Source organism: Varanus komodoensis, unplaced genomic scaffold, assembly GCF_004798865.1.
Source record: "Varanus komodoensis strain SLA01 unplaced genomic scaffold, ASM479886v1 scaffold17, whole genome shotgun sequence".
Taxonomy (NCBI): Eukaryota; Metazoa; Chordata; class Lepidosauria; order Squamata; family Varanidae; genus Varanus; species Varanus komodoensis.
This window is the reverse complement of record NW_025335505.1, coordinates 21,758,936-21,782,728: the sequence shown is the minus strand read 5'-3', so window position 1 is coordinate 21,782,728 and position 23,793 is coordinate 21,758,936. Positions and strand designations below refer to the sequence as shown.

At 42.0% G+C, this 23,793-nt stretch overlaps 1 protein-coding gene across 1 annotated transcript in view; it reads right to left on the bottom strand.

Moving 5' to 3' along the window:
* DCDC2 (doublecortin domain containing 2) overlaps nt 1-18,561 on the bottom strand; it is a 56,360-nt gene extending 37,799 nt beyond the window's left edge. Inside the window, exons 1-4 of the mRNA XM_044426568.1 lie at nt 18,503-18,561; nt 15,722-16,075; nt 10,837-10,888; nt 3,107-3,121 (exon numbers count right to left, since the gene is read on the bottom strand). Of these exons, the coding sequence (XP_044282503.1) occupies nt 3,107-3,121; nt 10,837-10,888; nt 15,722-16,014 (360 nt within the window). The 5' untranslated portion in view covers nt 16,015-16,075; nt 18,503-18,561. The remainder of the gene's footprint in view (nt 1-3,106; nt 3,122-10,836; nt 10,889-15,721; nt 16,076-18,502) is intronic.
* Nucleotides 18,562-23,793: the final 5,232 nt, after the last annotated feature.

Genomic DNA, 23,793 nt, shown 5'->3' with positions numbered 1-23,793 from the left:
CTTTCGTGGGGCAAAAAAATCTTTGATAACTTTTAAAGTCTTGCCCAGAATTTCATCAAACAATGAAAGCCACGCTTCCTTGACATGCCTGAATAAAGTATATCACTACTTAGAAATATTTTAAATATATCCAGTGGTATAGAAGCCCAGTAAATAATAAAATAAATAATAATTTCTGCTGGAAATTGAAATAAATATATTATAAGCTGTTGTTTCAATAAAAACTATAAATGTGTCAATTTTCAGCACTTTTATCTATATCAGTTTTATTTGGTTTACAATTTTAGGACTCATCAGTAGATTATGGGTATCAAATTTCAAGTTTCTTGCTCTACAGATCTACAGAGCTCTACAGCTCATTTTTATAGGCAGCAGAAAATTGAAGCTGATAATAAAAGCAAAACATCTTTTTTTTCTTTTTTGTAACTCACCTTAATTAAGGGGCATTACTATCCCAATTTAATAGACATACACAGTGCTATGTATAGCCTGGATAGCAGGATAGCTTGATCCTGCTATTCTTGGAAGCTAAGCAGGGTCAGGCCTGGTTGAAATCTGGATGGATGACTTAAATGTTGCAAATGTCCAAACAGCTTCAGCTACAGTCTGTATAGAAATGTAATCTGGTGGTGGTGGTGAGGAGGAGGAGTATATTTCAAGATTCTAGAGTATGGTTTGGTATTATAATACCAATACCAAATAATTCCATCTCCTTAGAGCCCCAGCTATATATAGTTTTGATTTTTAAAGTGACCTTGAGCTCTTGTGGTAGCAAAAATTAAATTTGAAAGACTGAAAAGACTACAGAGACTACTGAGCAGGGTTTAAGACACTGTTTCCCAAGGACTGCATAAGCACTTTAAAAAAAATGGGGGTAGAGTTCTCTCATATTTGAAAAGGTGTCCTTTCACAGCAGGAAAAAGGTTACCATGTTAACCATAAGAAAATTCCAAAATCAATGTTAGCGTAGCATCTTTACTCAATCAACAAAACTATCACAACAATTAAACAAGCTTTTCTGCTCTACGGATATTCTCATCAAGCAGGATTGCCAGTGGAGAAACAATGTTTCTGTAATCTTAAATTGGTCCAATAATGGTATTTCACTAATACCTTAGAACAGTGACTCTTACACTGAAAGTCAGAGCATCCTAGGAAAAGAAAAACAGGAGGCAAAAAGAAGTTTCCCATGTAAATCTCCCACTCTACAGATCTCATAGCAGGAAGGTCCTATATCTCTATTCTCAATATATATACGAGAACCATTTGTTCCTGCTGTCATCAATCTCTCTCTCTCTCTCTCTATATATATATATATGTATGTATGTATGTATATGTATATATATATGAAACCACACTCTCCCAGGAATTTCCAAGCAAAGGAGTCTAATGAGCCTGCAAGTCTGAAGTTCTGGGAATGACTCAGAATAGTTACATCTGTATACAGAAATTTTACTTCTGCATACATTCCAGCATCTACACTTAAGTAAGAGGGAACACTTGTACCACCATGATCCCATAGGAGGAGCAAAGCTCTCTCATTTTTGTGTCTCATCTCACACTGGCTTTCTGGACTGGTCTCACAAAGCCGCTCAGACCTATACAAACACAGTGAATGTTATCTTTTTACACTGTAAAATTATCCATTTATATATAGCCAGTGAAGATGCAAAGGGAAACCCCAAGCCATCTGCACATCCTTCTGATTTTCTTATCAGTGCTTGTAAGGTGTATGCATACAGGCTCTCTATTCAGAAGGTGAAACCAATGAAGTGTCAACAGCAGGTCAGAATCAGCCTTCCCTGATCTCCTTCCCCGCAGCATTCATTGCTAGTCTAGAAAGAGCTATTGGTTCAGCCTAATAAAAAGTATACCTTTGCAGAATAACCAAGTATTTGCTTCAACGTACTTTATACAAAGTGCACTGTTGGCATAAAATTATTATACAGACCACAACACAGTTGCATTTGTTGCACAATTCCTTTCATTTCAAGGGAAAACTCCTGAAGAAGGCTAAGATCTTGAGAAGCAGAATTGGCATGATAAGTATTCAGCCAAAAGATATATCATGAAAAAGTGATCCAATCTGTAGGGGAAATGGCCTGTCTCAGTGGTATTGATTCCTATAATTCTACCTGTATGGTAGGTTAATGAACTGCCCTAAGATCCAGTTTCAAGTAGTTCATCTACTTATTTTGTTAACAAAATGCTGCAATATCACAGTATCTGAAATATGATCCCCTCAAGAGTCACCAAGTAATATAGTAAGTAAAGCAGCATCTTGGGAAAACAACTGTATTTAGGCTATGGATCTCACATCATCATAGCCCTTAATCTCTTATTTAAGTAGCCAGAACTTTTCAGGTTGAGGAGCCAGGGAAAGCCAATTTTCTATAGCCTTCTCCTCCAGGATGCAGTTTAAATCATCCCAATCCAGTCATTTTTCTCTCTCTCTCTGTCCCTGTCTCCATATAAGACTGGCTGATAAGAGTGTATCAATTCATTATAGGAATACTAATTATATTTTGACAACAAATAGGGAAGAGGATAGTAACCATCCAATAGAGGTAACACAGTCAACTTGAAATACATTTTAAAAATCAACAAGTTCCACCCAGTCCAACAGACACCACCCTTGAATACCAGGCTTCTCTTCAAAGATCAGAGTGTGAGAAGACCTAGGAATCTTGCATAGGTTGTTACAGAGGCAGGTAATATTCTCATCTGCAGCCATACCAGTGATCATTTCTCCAGGGAGTAAGGAGGGAAAGCACAGGGCTGATTCAGTTTCCCCTTCTCCCCATTCCCAAGAACAAGCAATCGGCATTTTGCCAGTGGTGCTACAACCACTGTAGCACCTGGGGCTGTACACAAAAGTCTCTCTTACTGGAAGGGAGATGGAACTAGGCTAAATGTACATTTAGTTTCTGCATGCAGTATCTGCGTTCATGTGCCTTCAGTGTCTACATACGGTCCTCAGACGTGGGCATGGCCATTCGACATAAAGACATGGCATCAAACATGCGTTCTATACTATAATAGGCCTTATTCGAATCGAATACAGATAATATACACACAGCACAAAATATTCAGCACAAGTACTTACATCTTCCAGTGCTGACTGTTGGCAGAAAGCAAAACAACAGGTTTAGCAGCCAAGTCATAAACGGACAACATAGTAACAAATAAAGTAAAAGTTATGTTGAACTAAATGCCATCTGTTTATTCTCAACAGGTTGTGGAGGGAAATATTTATTTATTTAATCATGTATAGGCTCCCTATTTTGCCATGATATCTCTAGGAGGTTAACAACAGAAAATTAAAACACTTTATAAAACAATAAAACTATGGCATAAATGAATATAACACCAGATAAAATTACATTAAAAACAATGCAAGTGGAGGGTTAGATAACGACTAATAAATATTAAAATTTCTTTTAAAGAGGTAAGTCTTCGCCTGGTGCCGAAAAGAGTATAAAGAAGGCGCCAGGCGACTCTCCCTAGGGAGAGCGTTTTTTTAACTAAGTTGTTTCAATACTACTGAATGGGGTGACCCAATGCCCAAAAGCAAACATGCTCAGTTGGGCCACATGTGCCTTAACCCATTACTGCCTGCGCACTATCATGCAAAGAGACCTTATGACAGTGGCTGGGTTCCTGCAATCAGGGGGGGGGAAGCATCCCCCGTGGTTTCTTTTCCCCTCGCCCTGCATGGCACTCACTCACTGCACCGTTTGCCTAATTATCAGTGCTCAGCTTCCCATGTCATCCAAACTTGCTGAGACACATGGTGGGGGTGATTTCAAAAGCACCCCAAAACCTGGTGTGAACCCAGACACTGTCTTCCATTAAGGCCATGCCTCAAAATCTACAGCATGCAAAGTACCACATTCTGCAACAATTTTGCTCTGTGCAGCAAATGCCGTCCATAAGTAACTTGCAAATCAAACACCACAGGTATTAACACAAGCCAGTAAGTGGGGCCATGCACACACAAAAAGTGCCCCTTGGAAATGCGTTATGCGCCAGTTCTCAAGTAGATAATACCAGCAACATGCTTTTCCAAGCCCCGTCCTAGTGCTTTGGCCTGGACAGTGGCAGGCCGATACGACATTGCGTGATCACAACAGTCAAGGCACACCGAAAGCCCTGGCTTGCCTTCCGGGTATGAAAATAAGGCACCACTTTGTGAAACCTACACATGTAAGTAAGTCAATGTATCTCCTGCCTCAAGTATAATTACCATCAAGAGTGGTGACGAGCAGGAGGAAATTCAGTAGTTGTAGCACAATGATGAGAATCACCCTCACATTTACCCATGGAGTTATTTACTTTTCTTCTTCCTTTGTTAGTAGGTTAGGACTTTAAATGGTATGGTCAAGCCCTTGAATGGCTGTGACAATATTGGAATCAAATGAAAAAAAAGCTTTCATCAGGGCTACCCATTTTGCAGTGAACTGGTATCCTTTCAGAAAAGTGAAAAGGGTATATTTAGGAAAATAAGGAGCCAGTGTGGTGGCTCGAGTGTTTGACTGGGGACCCAAGAGCATCGTGTTCTAGTTGCCACTTGGCCATGATGGCCACTGGGTGACTTTGGGCCAGTCACTCACTCTCAGCCTAACCTACCCACAGGGTTCTTCTTGTGAGGATTAAATGAAGCTATGCAAGCTGTCTTGGATTCCTCACAAGAGGAAAAATGGTGGGATATAAATGCAATGATGATTTTTTATTTATTTATTTTTCGATTTATATCCTGCCTTTTTCCTACAAAGGGCTCAAGGCAGCTTACATTATCTCTCCTCCTCCATTTTATCCCCACAACAACAACCCTGTGAGGTAGGTTGGGCTGAGAGACTGTGACTGGCCCAAAGTCACCCAGTTGGCTCCATGGCCGAGCGGGGACTCGAACCCAGATCCTCTGAGTCCCAGTCCCATGCTCTTAACCACTACACCACACTGGCTCTCATGATGATGATGATGATAGTTTCTCTTGAATATTCAAGGTTATACTTTCACTTCACATACTAAGCCAAGGGTCAGCAACCCACAGCTCCGGAGCCGCACATGGCTCATGAACCCCTCTGCTGCGGCTCCGTCGCTCAAAACAAGATCTGCTCGAAGCTCTCCACTCAGGAGAGCTAGTTAAGTAAATCAGCTAGTTAAGTAAATCGCTACATTCCTCTGCTAAACAAGCTTCCTACAGGCTCTCATGTTACATGAAACTGCTGAAAAGATTCTCTTTGTCCCAATGTAATCTCCTTCATCTGAATGTTGAAAGCTGTGCTTGGGACCTGTCACAATTCACATCACTTGACTGTTTATCTGCTAATCAGTTACTGACCACACCTATATCTGTGACCCCGCTGATTTACTGAGCTTTCCCCCCCTCCAACCATGGATAAATCCAAAGAAAAGAAAAGTTTCTGAAGAAAACCGAATGTTTAATGGTACGTGGGTAGATTCATTTGCGTTTACTGCTGACAAACTTATGGGGTTTGCTGTTTAATGCATCTAGCCCTTTAGCACTGACTTTGACTCTGCAGGAAGCTGTTCTCCTATTCAAAATATATGAAAGGAATCCTACCAGTTTATAATGTAAGATTAAAAATAACAGTTTTTAGTGACTGAACAAGAGCTGCAGCTAAATCATAATGAAGATATAGATCTATTTCTTTGTTTTAAGAAGATTCTTATAAAAATTCCAGCAACATTATTACATTGGGAGAGGGGATGTTTGTTCAATATTTCACCATGTGATAAAAGGATGAGGGCACACAGAAGGAGACAGCATTTTTGGTTTGCTACAGGTGGCATGTTTGGTTTGCTGCTAGTGGATAATATAAGTTTGGCTTTTTATTTCATAAATACGAGGAGGACTCAGATAGACATTATTTTATTTGAAAGTAACTTTCAACCCAGCACCTTTTTTTTCGGAGTTTAAAATGTTTTTGTTGCATGAAGAAATAACAATTTGTTTTCTCTGTAGAGAAAATCTTGGGGCTGACTGGGCTCAAGGGAATCAAGAAGTCTGTTTATCAAGGGGACCAAGAAGTCAGGTTATCAGGTTCAAAGGCTATCAAGCAAATGAAAAGAACATTCCGTGTTCAGTAGCTAAACCAAAGAAAGTGCCTTTATAAGAAACAAAACATCTAGAACAAAGGGAAAGTTTATCCAGATTTATGAAATCACTGCCCATATAGAATTAATTAGTACCTAAAAGCAATATCTTGTCCCCATCTGCAGACTTTAGCTCCTGGAACCAGCCAAGCTTTTTCTCTATATTGTCCCTATTTTTCTGTGTCCCAGTACTGCCCATTCCCCTCACATGAATACCTGCAGAGAGGACTGCACTAGCAGAGGGTGTGGGATCAGCCTACCTGGACAAGTGTGTCTGTACAGGTCAGTGGACTCTTGGGGAAAGGCTACTTACATTTGTGCATAGACTTCATACATTTGCCTTAGAATAACCTTGTATGGGAAATGCATTCTCGGGTACTCAAGCTTGACTGGGCTGTTATCTTTGTGGAATACACTACATGGCAATTAGCAGTACATGTGTAAATTAGAAATGCTGGCTTTGTTTTCTCAGGCTTTCTGGTCAATACCATACTGAATCCTCAAGGAATTCATTTCAGAAGAATAACAGTGTTTGTTCGACTTGTTGTGCTAATTAGGTTACCAAGACACTAAGTACCAAACAACTTAGTGAGATGCTATTCCAAAACTTTAATTAAAAACCCAGCTCCTAAAGAACTGGATTGATGTTTTAATGTAAGAAATAAAGTTCTTCTTTGTTACACTTCATATGTATACTGCAACTTTCTAGCCCCATAACACATAATAAATGACATTTTTTTAATAAAATACAAAAGCTTCAAAAAGAAGCTTTTTTTTTTCTAACTGCCCCCTGCTTTTAAAAAGTTTACTTATCCTAGAAAGTGAAATCCTCAGTAAGAAGTTTACTTCAGTGTAAGGAAAGGTAATTCCTGTTCTGGAATCTTACATTAGCCTCTTAAAGGAGAATTTTTTAATACGGAAGAGCAGAACATTATTGGAAGAATATTCCAGTGTGATTTACAATGGAATGCTTTGTAAAGGGTGAAACAGCTATTTTGTGCATTCTATTATCTAACAGAGAAGACTTTGCTTCCACAGGATGTGGCAAAAGCCTGCGGATGCAAAGTCTTCTCTGTTAGATAATAGAATGTTTTTATTCTTTTATTAATCAAGTTGTCCTTAAAAAGGAATTAGAGAAATTAATGGAAGAAAGAGCTATTAGTGCATGTTTGCTACCTGTAGGCAACATAGCTCTGAATATCAGTTACTAGGATACAACAACAAGAGATAGTTACTGCCCTTGCGCCCTTCTTGCGGCCTCCCAAGGGCAATTGGTTGCCACTGTGGAAATCAGTGAGCTGGACTGAATAGACCTTTGGCCTGATTCAGTGGATTCTTCCTGTGTTCCTATGACTGGAGCTGCTGCTTGGAAAAGTCTTGATTCAAAGAAGAATGATTTGATCTAAGTTCTATCTCCTCCTGCGATCTTTTCAGTGCAACACAGGACTATCAGTCAGTCAGGACAATCAGGCAAGAGGTGTAGAACTAGACCTCCTTCTTCCCTCTACAAAACCCCCAATCTCTCTCTCTTTCTCTCTCTCTCTCTGCATCAGCTTTGTAGCTCCTTGCTGGTATACATTTATGAAACTGTTGTAAACATCAGCGTGCAATAAAAGAACTTGAAGGTAGCCCCATCTTACACCACCGCCCCACCTCTCCAAGGGGCTGTGCCTGTCACTGCTTTTGCCAAAGTGGCTGGTTGATGTCCCAAGAATCTTTGCCCTTTTTCAGCACTGCCTTGAGCCTGAAGCCCAAATCCAAGTTTGCATAGCAAGTGTAAGAGCGGATCTTTGCTTTTGCCCCCTTTGAGGTATATTTTAAGGAAATTGGCTATAAGGCTAAGACAGTGGTCCCCAAACCTTTCCTAGTTGCTTCCTCCTTTCTTGTTGGGTGGCAACCATAGCCCCTCCATGCCTCTCCCTTTTAGGTCTACGGCTGTAGTGTAAATTTACCAATTTCCACCACCTGGATCTTTCCACCCCTCCCCAGGGGGGTGCTAATTGGTAAAGTGGGAATCACTGGTCTAGGAGGTCCGATGCGATGCAACTTTTTAGCCTTTGCCAAAAGAAAAAAGGGGAAATACCAATGTAGTCACTTCTAATCACAATATTTCAGAAAAAGCAAGGTCCCGCTAGATGGAAATTACACAGAAAAGTGTAACCAAAATGATTAAAGTTGTGGATGGCAATTTCCCTTCACAGTAAGGCTGTGTGTTTGGGGTCTTCCTAAGTCAGGAAAAAAACCATGATATATTATTATGGTTGGTGAGAAGAAAGTCATCTAATGAAACTGATTCCAGATAGACAAAAGAAATTACCTCGTCACACAGACCTAATGAATATATGAAAGCTACAGCCACAGAGCAATTTATATTAGACCAATTCATGGAGAATAATATCAATAGCTTCTAATTGGGATGTTTCAGAAGCAATAAGCTTCTGAGCACCAGTTGCTGGAGAGTATCAAAGGAATAAGGTCTGGCTCAAATTAAGAACATGCTATATTATGCATGTGCAAATGAATAATTCAGGTTATAAACTATGATTTCACTTATTCTGAACATATTTCTTCCCTTTCCATCAAACTCTGTGGTCTCTTTGGCACTGAAGTTCATTCAAAGATTCCACTAACACCATGTAGTCCATGTTTTAAGCAGAACATACTGGTTTTGGATTCCCTGAAAAGGACAAGAAATCGACAGCAACAAAGAAAAAAACAAAAACTTGGAAGTGACTGGATCTTAGCTTTAGAACACTTCTCAGGCTGGCATAATCTGTCTATAAAGTTTCAATTCATATTTCCCACTAAACAAGGGCTTCCATTAATAACATATAAGAATCCAAATCACAGCTTGAGCTTCCAAACATACAGGATCCATGATTTATGGTTTGTCTGTTTTCATCTTCCACCAGCTCAGAACCCCACTTTCTAATTTGCAAAAGCCACTGGGATCAGAACAATGGCCCTAGCAATGGCTTGTCAATCATGCAAAACAGTTTGCATGCCCTCGTCAGGCCAGGTCTTCTAGTTCTAATTGCCAGATTCAGGTTGCCATGGAGTGGCTTCCTGTCTGAACTGAGCCAAAGAAACAAAGACTCCGGCAATGGTGAGGAGGCATGAGCCTCGTGTTCTCCCTCCTCCCCTAGCCTGTATATGAGGAAAGGAGTTTAGAATTATGACTTGCCTGCAAACTCAGAATCTCAAAACAGAACCAAACCATGGTTTGGGATCGTTTCTTGCAGGCAGGCTTGCAGTTTGCCCAATCAACTGTTGGTCAAGTCTGAGCAAAACGGCAAATGTTAGCTTGCTGCAGACAACAATAGGAGGCCCCTAATGCCTCCTGATGAAAAGCTGGATGATCGATTCTAGACAGAGACTACCATGCACAAAAAAAGCATCAGAGGGTGAGGAGGGAACAAACAAGTCTCAGTTTCTACAGTGCCAGAATGCAGCCCATGCCCATGATCTGTCCTACAGTTTTTAGTCCGAAATGGACAGGTAAACTTGGGCCCCATCTATCTGGACCCTTGGCTGGACCAAAAAGCCACTTCTTACATTTTTATGGGAAAAGGTCATGCTCAGGATCAGTTAACATAAATTAGTTGTGCCTTAATTGTTAAGACATCCTGAATATGCACTCTTGCTTTGAATATCTGAACTACATTAGTGGACTGTGTCATTCTAATTTTTAGTTGTAGACAACAGAAAGCTAAAAGTAATCTATCCTGATTTTAGCCCACATATCATTTACATGTGCTCATGTTATTGAATACTGGAGGGAGGAGGTAGCTCAAGCAAAACTATGAAAAATGAACTAATTCCAAATGATGGATTTTCTGTGCCATAATTTAGCATAGTCATACATGCATGAGTGAGTTTGTTGTGGGCCCAGCCAGTCCTGTCACACTGTAGATGCTAAGAAGGTTGGGAGAGACATAATCAGAGACAGAACATAAGTCATTCTGAGCTATTCAAGAGAGTAAATACCAAAGTGTATGTGTACAAAATATTACTCTGCAAAGGCAAGCCTCGGTGTTCCATTAGCAAGTTATGAAGTCCAGTATAGCACTCGTCTCAAGATGATCATCTTTGATTTGAATTTAATTACTCTGGAATAAGCCAGATTCACAATTTCTGTTCCTTATAGATGTGTAGAGTGATAGGAACCTACCCAAACACTGGTGCTCCTTGGCTGTTAATAATGAGATGCTATAGCCGAGTGGCAGAGTACTCACTTTTCATGCAGAGTGTCCCAGATTCCCTATCAACTCCAAGCAGGGTCAGAAAAGGTCCTCTGAAACCCTGGAGGGCACTGCCGGCCAGCATAAATAAGACCGTTTCCTGAATCCATGGTATGCCTTGTATAATGCAGCTTCCCAAGTTCCTAATAAATTATTGCCCTTTGAACAGAACCCAAGTGGAACCTGGGAAAAGGGCAGAAAAGCTCTGGGTCCAGGCCAAATGTGTTTGAGTTATTGGTACATATTGTATTCTGACCAGACCTCTGTGTTGAGCCACTGAAGTAACTCCTACAGTGCAGTCCCATACATAACTACTCCAAAGTAATCCTCCTAGAGTCCAATGGAATTTACTCATAGGTAATTGAGTATTGGCTTGCAGCCAAAATCAATAACTGTTTGATCTGTTCATATCTCCCTTGATTGAAGTATATCATAAGTTGAAAGTATTGCTTTCGATGTATAATTTGTACATTACCTCATTATTAATTTCTGTAGGCCTTTTCTTTGGCTCTCCAATGTCCAGGTAGCTGAAAATCAACAACAGGGTATTTGTTATTACAAATAGAGCCTTCTAACATCCTTTTCCAGGATACTTTCCATTCTCCTGTCTTTCATCCCCAGGATTTGGTGAGCTGTCTTTGTCCATTGAGCACAGTCAATTCTCCTCTATTTGGAAATTTCCTGCCTTAATATTTTTCCTAATTCTGTTGCTGTTGTACTTCTGTTGACCCTGACATTCACCCCAAGCCTTCTGTTCCTTTCCCCTTGTGCAAAGGTGGAAGCATTTTTGGCTACATAAAGCTCAAAACTTGAAGAACAAGCTTGCTCTTGGTATATAGAGAGCAAGGGAGCCCTGTGGCTAATAGGAAAGCCAAAACATCTATTAAATAAATAAATATAGCATAGTATAGTATAGTTAAATATAGCATAGGTCTTTCTCATATTCAAGAAATAGAAAGAAGTTGGATAACCCATAGGGGATGGTCCATATGCGATACATATCTGTGAAAAGGAATATTGATCACGGTACAGTCTTGTACATGCCCATTCTGTGTAGGATTCACTGAATAGGTGGCCTATAGATACATGTATAAATAAAAGTATCAGTAGGTCTAAGACATCAGCCTAAACTGCCTAAACTGCCTTTAATGTGGATTCAGAGACCAGTCAGATATATCACAAACTGGGACAATACAAAAGTATCCACCAGAACATAAACTGAAATATGAATGTAAACTATATAGCATTTGAGAACAAAATGGTCTATTTTCTTCAGTACAATGCAAAATTTGATTACATCTTGTGTGTTAAGTATGCATCATCAGGCAGACAGAAAACCCTTTTCTTCATGCTTGAAAGAAAGATGATTGAGATTAATAGAATGCTTTTCTGATAACACTGATAACAGTGTAAAGCAAGTACAGGAAATGTTAAGCTCAAGAAATCAAGAAACTGGAGAGACAAATGACTCTAACAAATATCACACTGAAATAACTGAACTATTATTTCAAGATGCATATTGTTTTAGTACAAGGGTGGACAGAAGGCAGTTGGGAGATCTCCTCGGACATCTCTGGTGACATGCTGTGCAGCAAGAAGTGTTTTGTTTGGAGACAGCAACTCCTAATTGTTTAAAATAACAATAATGTTAGACTTTTTTCAACTCAGGCTGGTGGAATGAGGTGCAAGCTAACCAGAAGTGGATTTCTGTGTGAAAGGGCTGTGATCTCAGTTTCCCTGAGTCCTGAAAATGAAAATAAATGCCCAAGTTCAGAATATATTCATAGCACACTGTTCTTTGATTATATGTTTTTTGTACTTGGCTTCAGGTGGTAGATCTTGGGGCTCTAGTGAAAAACAAAGTGGATCTCACAAGCTTGAAGTCTGCTTATCTCTGCTTTACAGAGGAGGAAAAGAGCAAAATAATGGAGCATATCCATCCATCCATTCCATATCTTAAGGAAATCAAGCATAAGAGAATTTAATGGTAAAAACTAAATAAAGGTAAAGGTAAAGGTTTCCCCTTTACGTGAAGTCCTGTCATGCCTGACTCTAGGGAGCGGTGCTCATCTCCGTTTCCTAGCCGAGGGAGCCAGCATTTGTCTGCAGACAGTTTCCGTGGTCATGTGGCTACATGACTAAACACCGAGGTGCACGGAACGTTGCACTAAATAGACTAAATAAAAACTAAAGAGACTAGCTAAATTCCTACATGTGAATAGGCTTGGCATCAGTATAAGTAACTGCATTGCAAGTAGGATCTAATGCCATGATCTAATGATGAATGGAAACTATATGCAACTTGGCACGTTTATTTATTTATTTATGTACCACCCAACACCCAAAGCTCTCTAGGTAGTTTACAATAATCCATTAAAACGTCATCTGAAAATGCCCCACAATATAAAACATCAGGAGTAAACATTAGCATACAAGAAAATTTAAACCATATTTCTAACCCCATATTTAAACCCACATTTAAATATAAAATTCTGAAAACATAAGCAAAATAAAGCCTGACAGAACTTGGATTAAAAAATTAACGAAGCCCCAACTAATTAAATGACCTGTGGAAGAGGAAAGTCTTGACCAGGTGCCAAAAGATAGTGAGGTGGACACCAAGCAGGCTTCAGTGGGGAGCTCATTGCACAGCTGTGGGGGCCACCGGTGAAAAGGCCCCTCTCCCTGTCTTCACCAACCAAGCCTCCCTTCGAGGTGGCAGTTGGAGGCAGGTTCCAAAGGTTGATCACAGTGTCCAGGTAGATGGTAGTTCGGAAAGGCATTTCATCAGATATCATGGTTTCCAAGCCACGTAGGGCTTCATAGGTTAAAACTCAAAGCTTGAATTGTGGTTAGAAGCATACAGGCAGCTGGTGAAAGTGGGCCAGAACTGCTGCTATATGATCTATCTATTTGGTCCCTGTTATTAGCCTGGCTGCCACATTTTGCACAAGCTACAGCCCCTGAACTGTCTTCAAGGGCAGCCCCATTGAAGTGCATTGCAATAATCTAGTTGAGAGATCGCGAGAACATAGATCGTTGATAGCTGGCTATTTCTGTCCAAATAGGGGTGTATCTGGGCCACCAGGCAAAGATAGTGGAAGGCGCTCTGAGCCACTGAAGCCACCTGGGCCTCAAGTGACCAAGATGGCTCAAGGGCACCCTGAAGCTACAAACCAGCCTCTTCAGGGAGAGCGCAACCTTATCTAAACAAGGTTGAATTCCCTCCATTCAGTCAGATGAACCACCCAGAACAGTATCTCAGTCTTGTCTGAACTGAGCTTCAGTTTGTTGGCCCTCATCCAGTCCATTGTCACAGCCAGACAGCGAGGATTCAGCCTCACCTGCTGAATTACAAGGAGAACAGAGCTGCATGTCATCAGCAGACGGATGACAACACACTCCAAAGCTCCAGTTAGCCTTACTCAGCAGTTTCATGTAGATGTTGAATACCATGGGGGACAAGACCGACCCCTGAGGAACCCTGTACTGGACATTCCGAGGGGTGGAGAAATATCCCTCACACACCACCCTCACATGGCTTCCTGGAAATTCTTTCACTGAATGTCGGAAACATTCCAAAACTTGCCAAATTGCCAGGACCTGTGATAACGCAATGGAGATATACCTTTAAAGAAATCATCTGCAACTTCTGCCTTCCTTGCACATCTTTCTCTGCTCATAAAAATGAACCTTATAGTAATGATTTATAGTGAGTTAAGAAAGCCTTGCTTGCAGGACCTACTCCATTCAGCTGAAGAGTCTCTCTTGTATCAGCTATATATCAAACACATATTAAAAACCAATTCCTGTCATAATGTAACCAAGTTAATACTACATTATGAAAGGGCTGCCCAATAGTTTAGGATCTGAACTAATGCTTATACAAGCAGTCTGTAACTGAATTTTTTATGTATGTATCAATTTGTTTATTTTAAGCCTTTGAGTCATATACTTTATACACTAGTTTCAATATCCATTTTACCAAACAAGAAGTAATAAAAACTGTAAACAAAATTACAATTATTATATGAGGCAATTACAATAATGTTAGACAGGAGCATATTTATTTTGTAAGATTGCATGAGGTATTCTGCTTGCATGATTTGGTAAGTGTGGGATTTTATATAGAATTTGAGATTTTGGTACCCCTTTTTAAATTATTTGATTAAATAATCATCAAAACATGGGGCAAGGCTAGAAGCAGCAGGTTTAGAACTGGGGACATGGACAAAGAGAAAAATATGCTGAGCAATGAAAATTCTACTTGCAAAAATGATCTGGAGAATTGGAAAATTCCAAAACAAGCTTAGATTTGCCTTCTAATCACAAAGAACAGACAATACCTTCCAAAAACTAAACATTTAAACAAACTAACAAACAAACCCTGCACTTCTTAACACATTTTGTATTAGGAAAATTGTACTTCATAGTATAGTAGGATCTTAGATCCACAACTTTTATTTTAAGCCAGTCACAGACAATCTGAAGGAGTAAGTGTATCCTAAGTAACATTCTATGACATTGTATAAGGTATTATTCTATAAACGTGCAATCAGATTTATGTGACTATCTTGACTTTCACCAAAGAAGTCTGGAACTATTGTTTTCAGATTTTTCTTATTGGAGAAATGGATGTTAAACCTTATGTTTTGTTAGTAACTACATATATTTGGCATTTAAATTAAGTCTTGGAGTCTTACAGACCCTGTAAAATTTAAGTGGTATTCATAGGATGTGATCAGAGTGCATTTCTCTGCATTCTATGTCTGTCTTGTAAAAGAGATTAAATGCATAGACCTTAACAATTTGTGTCTACTCAGAAATAAATTGCACTGAGCTCAACAAGTAGATGTATACTAGGTGGTCAGATGCAAAAGTGCTTAGAGCTGCTGTATCTTCACTAAATTTCAGCAGCCATAATTTGCATAATAAGCTGCCCCTGCTGCAATGCTCAACTGTTAAATGTCCAAGAGCATTTTGCATCTGGCCATCCTTCTGTGTATAGGATTGCAGTCTTTGAAACATAGAGATGAGATACCACAAATAGCCTCAGATGTTCACACCAATGACAACCAAATGGGAAAGAGTTGGTAGAACAAAAGTAGTGTTTCAACCAATTCTGTCTTTTCTTTCGGGGAAAAATGACAGAAATGGAGGAAATGGAGTATTGGACAGAGAAGTACCTTCCTTTCTTGAGTTATTAATAAATGTTAACTTACTCTTGAATTTCTTGGACCAAAGGGATTGTGTATCCATTTCCACTTGATAAATTCCAAGGCACTTGAATACCATAGTTTAAAAGATTACACAGCTCACTTTCTAGGCCAATTGCCATGTTTTAAAAAGCTTCTACTCACTTGAGTTTTTTGAAGGCCTCCCTGCCACCAGCAACATAGCACTGTCCACTCTGAATATCATCTAGCTGCCGGACGCGGTGCCCACCACGAGGTGTGTAGATATTCCGCACTGCCCCAAAAGAAGCGTTCACCCCACCTGTCACTTCTTTTAGGAAGACATCAAAACTAGCCACCTTCTTCTCATTGATGACTACACGGCGCCCTGGGAAGAATGGATCCCCGTTTCGATACACCATCACACTCTTCACCACTGGCTGTGACAAACAGGTTGCCTTGGTGCCGGGACTACTCATAGTTGTGCTTCAACCTCCTTCTTCTGGTTCCTGCTTCTAATGGACACTTTTGTCTGCGCACCTGTAGGTTTGACAAGAACAGGTTTATTTTCCTCACAGTCTTTCTCCAGCAAACTTGTTCAATTTCCTGTTTGCAGGATATGAACTGCATATACAAACAACCAAACTGCCATGCTGGGGCCACCACCAATGATATCCTGTTCCCTAAAAGAACCAGGAACACTGTCCTTAAGGTTTCAGCTGCAATACAGTTTAAAGAGCAACCTCTGCTAGGCAACCAGTTCTTGCCATTCTCTTGAGGATGATAAAGTTATGAGGTGTTTCCTTTCCTACATATTCACATGATCTAGAGCTGCAAAACAGTAAAAGTGAAAGATCATAGTAAAGAAACTACATTCCACCCCAGTTCTGCGGTCACTGGACCTTCCGGCATCCAGTTTTATAGACACTAAACCCTCCCCTCCTTTCCTTTTCATTGATCTTCTGTTTCTCATTCATCCTCAAATCAAATATGCGAAGTCCTGCAAGACCAGGGTGCTCCAAATTATTCCAAAAGCAACAATGTGGCAAATATGGCAGGTTAGCAGGTTGTACTTCCTTCCAGAGGAAAGCATCACCACATATTAACAGTAAAGTACATGCTTATTCTGGTTTTCAGCAGGAACTATTTGAGATTGGAGAAAAGCAAGCAGGCAGAAAATGCAAACTGTCGATGACAGCAAGGGCACAATTAGTGTTAAATGATTTTTTTTTCAACAAGTTTAATTTCTCAAATTCTGTGAATATATTAACAGCAAAAATTTCAATGGGACAATAGGAAAAAATATGACACAGGAGTATGAGACACAGCAGAGCTTTCAAAATTATTTAATTATTGTTTAGCTGTTTCATGTAGATTCCATGATCTAAAAATTCCCTTCTACCTCAAAGGAGCATCACAGAACCAAACAGTGGAATAATAGAAAGGCTGAGTAGATAAAGGATACCATAGCCAACACTCCAGTGAAATCCCAGCAATTAACTTATCAGGAATGGGAGCTTTTAGCCCAGCTAGTTTTACATGAGCAGAGAGGGGAATGGGCTTCTTTCTTCCCATTCCCCACCTTTTTTTAAATCACAGGGAAGCATTAAAATGTGATCCCCTAACATCCAGTGCACAAAGAATCCAGTTCATTCTATCACATCATGTTACCATGTCTCACTCTGCTGCAAGCAAAATCCATCTTCCATTCCACTATCATATTCCATTAATCCACTTACTAGTCCCTCAGCATACCAGCACATTTTTCTATCAACCTGTTAAACACATCTCCCAGTTGTTAATTTTTACAGTAGGCCAGACCTGAGAAGTCACGCTCTCCGGTGGGAAGTCTTACTATGCAGAAATTTCATTGTTTTCTTTATTAGACTTACATTGTGTCTTTTTTGCTTACAGTGGCTTAAATCATTCCGTCAGACTGTTCTCAGTCTTATCCCCACAACAGCAACAACCCTGTGAGGTAGGTTGGGCTGAGAGTCTGCGATCGGCCCAAAGCCACCCAGTTGGCCCCATGGCTGAGTGGGGACTAGAACCCAGGTCACCTGAGTGCCAGTCCCACACCACAATGCTTTCATCTGGTGTGTGAGGTCCGACTGATTACTCAGCAAAAGCACAAAGAATCATTCCCATCATATTCCTACTTCATATGATCCAGCACCTGCCTATTGCTGAGCTCTAATTCAGATCCAGTTTCATCCTTGCACGGGTCGTGGAACTCTCACATTACCAGGGCGAGGGGGCAGAGAAGATCGGGCTTCTTTTGTGATGGCCCCCTCAGCTGTTTTTAAAAGGCTAATCTGTGACCTGATTTGGCTAAAATTGGGGGGGCGGGTGTCAGGGGTTGAGGAATACACTGAGCTGCCCACAACACTCTCCCATAATCCAACCAAGGCTATGGCCACCTATTTGCATGCCCTCCATGCTGCACGCGCAAGCACACTCACACACCCCTTCTCAACTTCTGCCAAGGGATCACTATACCTTAGGTTGCTACGTGAACCTTCAGCAGGCTTCCCACAAGGCCAAGAAACGTCTGTGCTCACTTTTTTTCCTCCCCCCCCCCCCGCCTTTCAGAGGGCTCCAAACAAATTCAGTGGTTCTCTCGCGCGTCCACCTCGCAATCCCCCTTCTTCCTATGAGCCATTTCACCAACCCCGGTCTGGGAAGCGCAGGTCCTTCGGAGCTTGGTCCCAAAAGAGCCACGCCGGCCCCCAGAAGCAGGCACCCTCTTTGCGCCCACGTGTTAAAAGTTCCCTGCGCAGGATTAAGAGGCAGTTTTCGGAATAGCCTGCGTGTTCACAGGTCGTCGGTGCCAGGGGCTGCCACGCGCGCTTCTTAGCGGACCAGGCGTGGGAAATGCCCCGAAAGACGCAACGGGGGGAAAGGGCGCAGCGCGCCGTGCAAACCAGGGCAAAACTCCTGCAGAGGAAGGGGCAAGGGGAAGAGCACCTGAGCACAGCCAAATCCGCCTTCTCCTCCTCCTCCTCCTCCCTCTCTCTGGCTAGGACGACCTCTCTCCACCTAGCACTGGCTCAGCTTTTAGCGCCATGGGAGCCCCCGGAGGTCCGCGGGCGGTGGCGGGGGCTCTCCCTGCCGCGGAATACCTGCCTCATCCTGGCTCCCCAAGGGTGGCCGAGAGGGAAGCGCACTCGGGTGCCTCCGTGCGGGGAACGTCTCTGCTCCCAGGGGAGGAGGAGAAAGCTATTCTCCCCCCCCCCCCAGCCTGCCGTTTCCATAGCGATACACGCAGGCTCTGGGGCGAGGGGAGCGGAGCGAGGAAGGCTGGGGCGCCGCGCCCGGGCGAGGCGTCGCGGTCCCTTTCCTGCTCTCGCCTTCTTAGAAAGCGCAGTGAGGGGACAGCTGAGGCAGGAGAGGGAGGACGGACGGACGGACGGACGGACGGACGGAACAGCGGCGCGGAGAAAGCGCAAGCGGGCGCAGGTTCGGGCCAGGGAAAGGGCGCACCGTGGCGCGGCGGCGCGGGATCGTGGCGCGGCGACGCCGCAGGGCTGGTTCCAAGCGGACGCCTGACCTGATCCGTCCGTGGCCGTTAAAATGGCAAGCAAGGGAAGTTCCCGGCAGCAAACATGGCAGTTGCATCCTCCTCGCCGCTCTTGATTCCAAAAGGGGTTCAGGTTCCTAACTGCCACCTGTAGGAGAGCCTGCCTTCGGTTGCCATCGCGTCAGCCTCCTAGAAAGCCCCTGAGCTTTGCTGAACCCTGCCCGGAGGTCAGCGAAACGGGCTCTGAAAAACAGCGGCAGGCAGTTCCACGCATTGCTGTCGGTTGATGGGGCATCCTTCGTGGAAGGAGCACAGCCAGGTGCATTTATGGCAGGCCGAGGAGCAGAGAAAGGCTGGCAAGGAGGCAGCCTGTGCTGATCAGTCCAGCCTGTGACTGGAAAATTCAGGGCCAAGCTACAGAAGAGATGATGATCATGATGAAACAGCCCCATTTGCTGGTTTGCATTGAACAGGGCAGGCAGAAGGCACAGGAAAACTTGTTACATGTCACTCCTGTGTATCATTTAGGTTAGCTTAAAACAGAAACAGGCCACAAAGAAAATTCACTTAAAATTCTTTAAATAAAATTGTTCCTCTGTTAGGAATTACCTGAAGCATCTACCAACATGTAAAATCAGACAATCAGCATGCACATTTGCTTTAATCCCAATACTTCACAACTCTGGCAATGCATTCTCTACAAGGCTAAAGAAATTCAGAAGCTACAGCTACGGTAGATGGATTTCTCCTTGATATTTGGTAGTTAAGAATCACTGGGAGAACATGATGTAAGTGGTGAAGGTGGATCTGCACAGAATTCCTGGCACCTCACATTCACAAAGGTGCTCATTTTGTCCAGCAAAGAGACTTAAGTGGTTTGAGGCCTACAATCCATTCTTTAAATGCCCTTACAATTTTGTATTGCACTGCAAAATGCTGGGTATGTGGAGTCTAGATATTTGGCTTCTAATATGATAAAATTACATTTGCTTACATTTGGTGACCTGGAAGTCTGTAATGCATTGACCTCAAAAACATTTACTTGGAAATTATTCTATTTACTTCAATTGATCTTACTCTTGTACAAGTATCCTTAGATACTTTATAACAGAGAATGATTGAACAAAATAAACGTCAAAACCACTTGATTTGTCCTTGGCATGTTTAGCGCTCCTCTTTTCTCAGCAAGATTAGCTTTGACACTTGAAAAAACAAACAAACAGACTTTTACAAGATAGCACAGCCAAAAGGGCAAACCACAACGAACTCATGAAAAAAGACGACAGGGTAGATTGTTTTAAAGGATTATGTTTTGCTTATTGCCTTAATGGAGCCTGGCCTGTGTGATTTACAATGCTGTCTGTATCTAATTACCTGTGAGAGTAAGCTGCATTGGGCACAGCAGGGCTTACATAGGAGGAAGATAATCAGAAGGCACTTTTGGCCACAAATTCCTGCCACAGTGGTGTCTAGAGAGAAAACCACATGCTTTTAAATCAGGGACAAATTTCCCCAAATTCCCCCCCCCCCCCCCTTTCCAAGAGTTCCTCTTAGTTTTAAAGGAAAAGTAATATAGCAGGAACATAGGGAGCTATCTTATGCCATTGGTACCCCGTTATACTGCTCGTTCCTGCTGTGTCTTTCACAATGCCAACAGTCCAGTGTGTGGCACCCAGTTATTTATCACCAAATGGTAGGGCCCCAATCTGCATATATTTTGCATGTACTAATTTTTATGTATTGTTTCACATTTAGAGGGGATTAATATCATTTAAAAAGAAGTCTCTCTCACCATGGTGGCTGAGCATCTTGGCGGGCACCTTCAGGGCCCTTGCTTCCCTTCTTATGGCCCTTTATCCTTACAGGACTTGGGTGTGGTCAGCCCCTCAACTAGCAGACATCTTCAGACAGAGGACAGACCTCTGCTGAAGATTCGTGTAAACTCTGTCAGGAGCTGCAGCAGATGTGCAACATGCACTAAAGAAAGTGGTAGTCTTTTCCCATCAGAGTTGACAGGGTTTCATCTTTTTCAGAAGAAAGGACACTCAGCCAGGCCCGCTACAGATCGTTTAACCCATGATAAGCAGTGGCACATGTAGCTAACATTAGGAATGTGTTGCTCTAACCTGTGCATTGAGCAAACTTCTCCTTTATTAAGCCCTTGCACACGCCTATAAATGAGTCGCAATAAATCCAGCCAATAAAAAGTATCCTCAACATGCGTTCTCTCATCACTGCATCCAGAGTAGAGTTGTGCCCTAATCCAACTGAAGACTGTGGCCTCTGCCTACACTCCAGCTTAAGCCTAAGACTAATGCCAGCTTTATGGCTTTAACAGCAAGCTGGTATGGGATGTTTCCTTCCCTCACTCTGCTTTGCTTAACAACCTGCTCCGTGAACAGTTCTGGAATATCTGAAGCTTGCTCGGTATTTTCAAACAAATTGGTTGATCTTAGTAAACGGATAAACTAAAGTGGAGTTTGAGTTTTTGTTTTCCTGATGGACCGATACAGCTTTCTCCCCTCCCCCCACGCCCCACCCTGCATCATGGGCTGGCTGCATGACACTGGATCACCAATAAAACAGAAACAAAGGCTAAAAGGATAGTGAAAATCATGATAGTTTCTGGAATTTCCCACTGGTATGGCAATGTGGTAGTTGGGACACAGACAGGAAGGCTCCAGAGGAGTGTGAGACAGTGTAAGGAATGTTATCTTAGTAGTAACCCTAATGAGAGTCAATAGTTAAATTTTACCTCAGGAAAAGTCAGATCCAGTTACAGTACATAGTTCTTCAGTGAATGGCTTCAGATTCCTAACAAGAAAAATCCTGGTATATTTCTGAGCTTCTTTAGTCATTTCTGTCATGATTATCCCTTTCTGTACTTCAGCAGCCCACACATTATAATAATTAACTTTAGATACCTAATGATACAACAATACACCACTAAAAATGAGCCACCTGCATTTCATACATCAACCATTCATGCGTTACGGGCACGATCGTGTTGCCCCCACTTGGAGGTTTATAAGCACGCAGCGCAAGTCACAGTGGTTGTGCTGCTAATGTGAGTTGCACTCTGCATTTTCTCTAGACAGCTGTTCTCGACCATCCCGATTTAGAGCTGGGGAGGGAGAAATGGAAGAAAGTTGAGGCACAGATTGGAGCCAGCATAACCCTGCAGATCCAGCTTCCTCTCTTCCCCACCTCCTAGCATGCTTCGTTTTTCCTCCTCCAAGCCCCCTTTGCAATCTTGGGGTTAGACCAAGCATGGCCTTCAGAGTCCAAGCAATGAGATTGTTAAGATTTCAGAGCTGGGACTCAGCAGACTTCTATGGCCTCCGAAATGACCTCAGGAAGTCACAGGAGTGTGTCCTAAAAAACTGAACATAGCACATGAATTATGGTTTGCTCTTAAATGTCTCCTGCTTAATGATCTGCTCTATAAATCATTGCTCATAGCCAGCTTAAGACTTTAACCACATAGACCTTCCTCACAGTCCAGGCAGCAGAAATGATAACACCTGACCAAAATTAACACGTATCAAAATTAATATTATTTCATTCATTGGTTTGCACTGCCCAATAAATTGCTCCTACTGTGCTTGGGCTTTGCCAAAGCTGATGGCTATATTGCTTATCTTTTTTTAAAAAAACAAGCTGATTTCGACACACATGATGATAAAAGCACATAGGAATGTTTCCTTTCTTTTTATCTCAGCATTCAGGAAGGAAAAAAATGTCCCCCTGCTGTGAGCTACAAAGAAGGTAGTTAACCATTACAGGAAAAGTAATTTCAAAGGAAGCAACAGTTGATGTTCTACTGTTACTGGTTAACATTGGTTGTGTTTTTCGGTAATTAATACAAGTGAAAGTGCACCATATCACTGTAGAATACACTGTTTTATAGGGCAGTCTAATAACTAACTCCTCATTCCAGTATTTTTTAAAAATTTCTATGATCTAGTATCATTCAGACTGTTTCCCACCAGAGTAAGATGAAGCTTGGCTCTGAACAAATGCAGAAGCCTTTGCTATGGGTGAAACGGTGAGAATGTCAGCAGCCCAGTCCTGTGGCTCTCAGCTGAAGTGAGCAGCCAACAGGAGGCAGGACGTGCGACGAAAGACACAGCATCAGATTGGGTAGCATAGAACCAAGCACAATCTTTTGCAGAGTTGCCACAATACCTGCACTGTTGAAGGCACATTCCCTTGTGGGCTGGATGCTTTTATCTAGACTGTCAGTTGTGGGTTCTTCTGAGTAAGAACATGGAGTGCAGGCAGGCAGGGTGGGGAAAAGTTGGGTTTCAGTTCAGGCTCTGGATTTGAGAGCTGTGTTTGAGGGACAGAACCAAAGATGAGGGCTTGGTTTCAGCACTCTATCTATTTTGTGGGTAGGTCTTTAAGACTGTGTTGTTGTGGTGGCCCTCATTATGGAATTTGTTGGGCCAGTGTGCTCTGTAACAACACTCTGAGCAGTGCAAGCTGTATGTGTATATATTTACACATATGGATTGTAGATTGTTCAGTGTGTGTTGTTAGGAGGAATTGAGAAGAATCAGTACAGCGTCAACCAGGTTGATGCCAAGGGGACCAGAGTCATTGTGGTTCATAAGAATACAGCTGCAAAAGGGGTAAGAACTGCATTAATAGAAGTATCACTTCCAAAAACACATGAAGTACTAGTTCCCCTATCATCAGCACTAGTCAGACTTTACCTGGAGTACTGTGCCCAGTT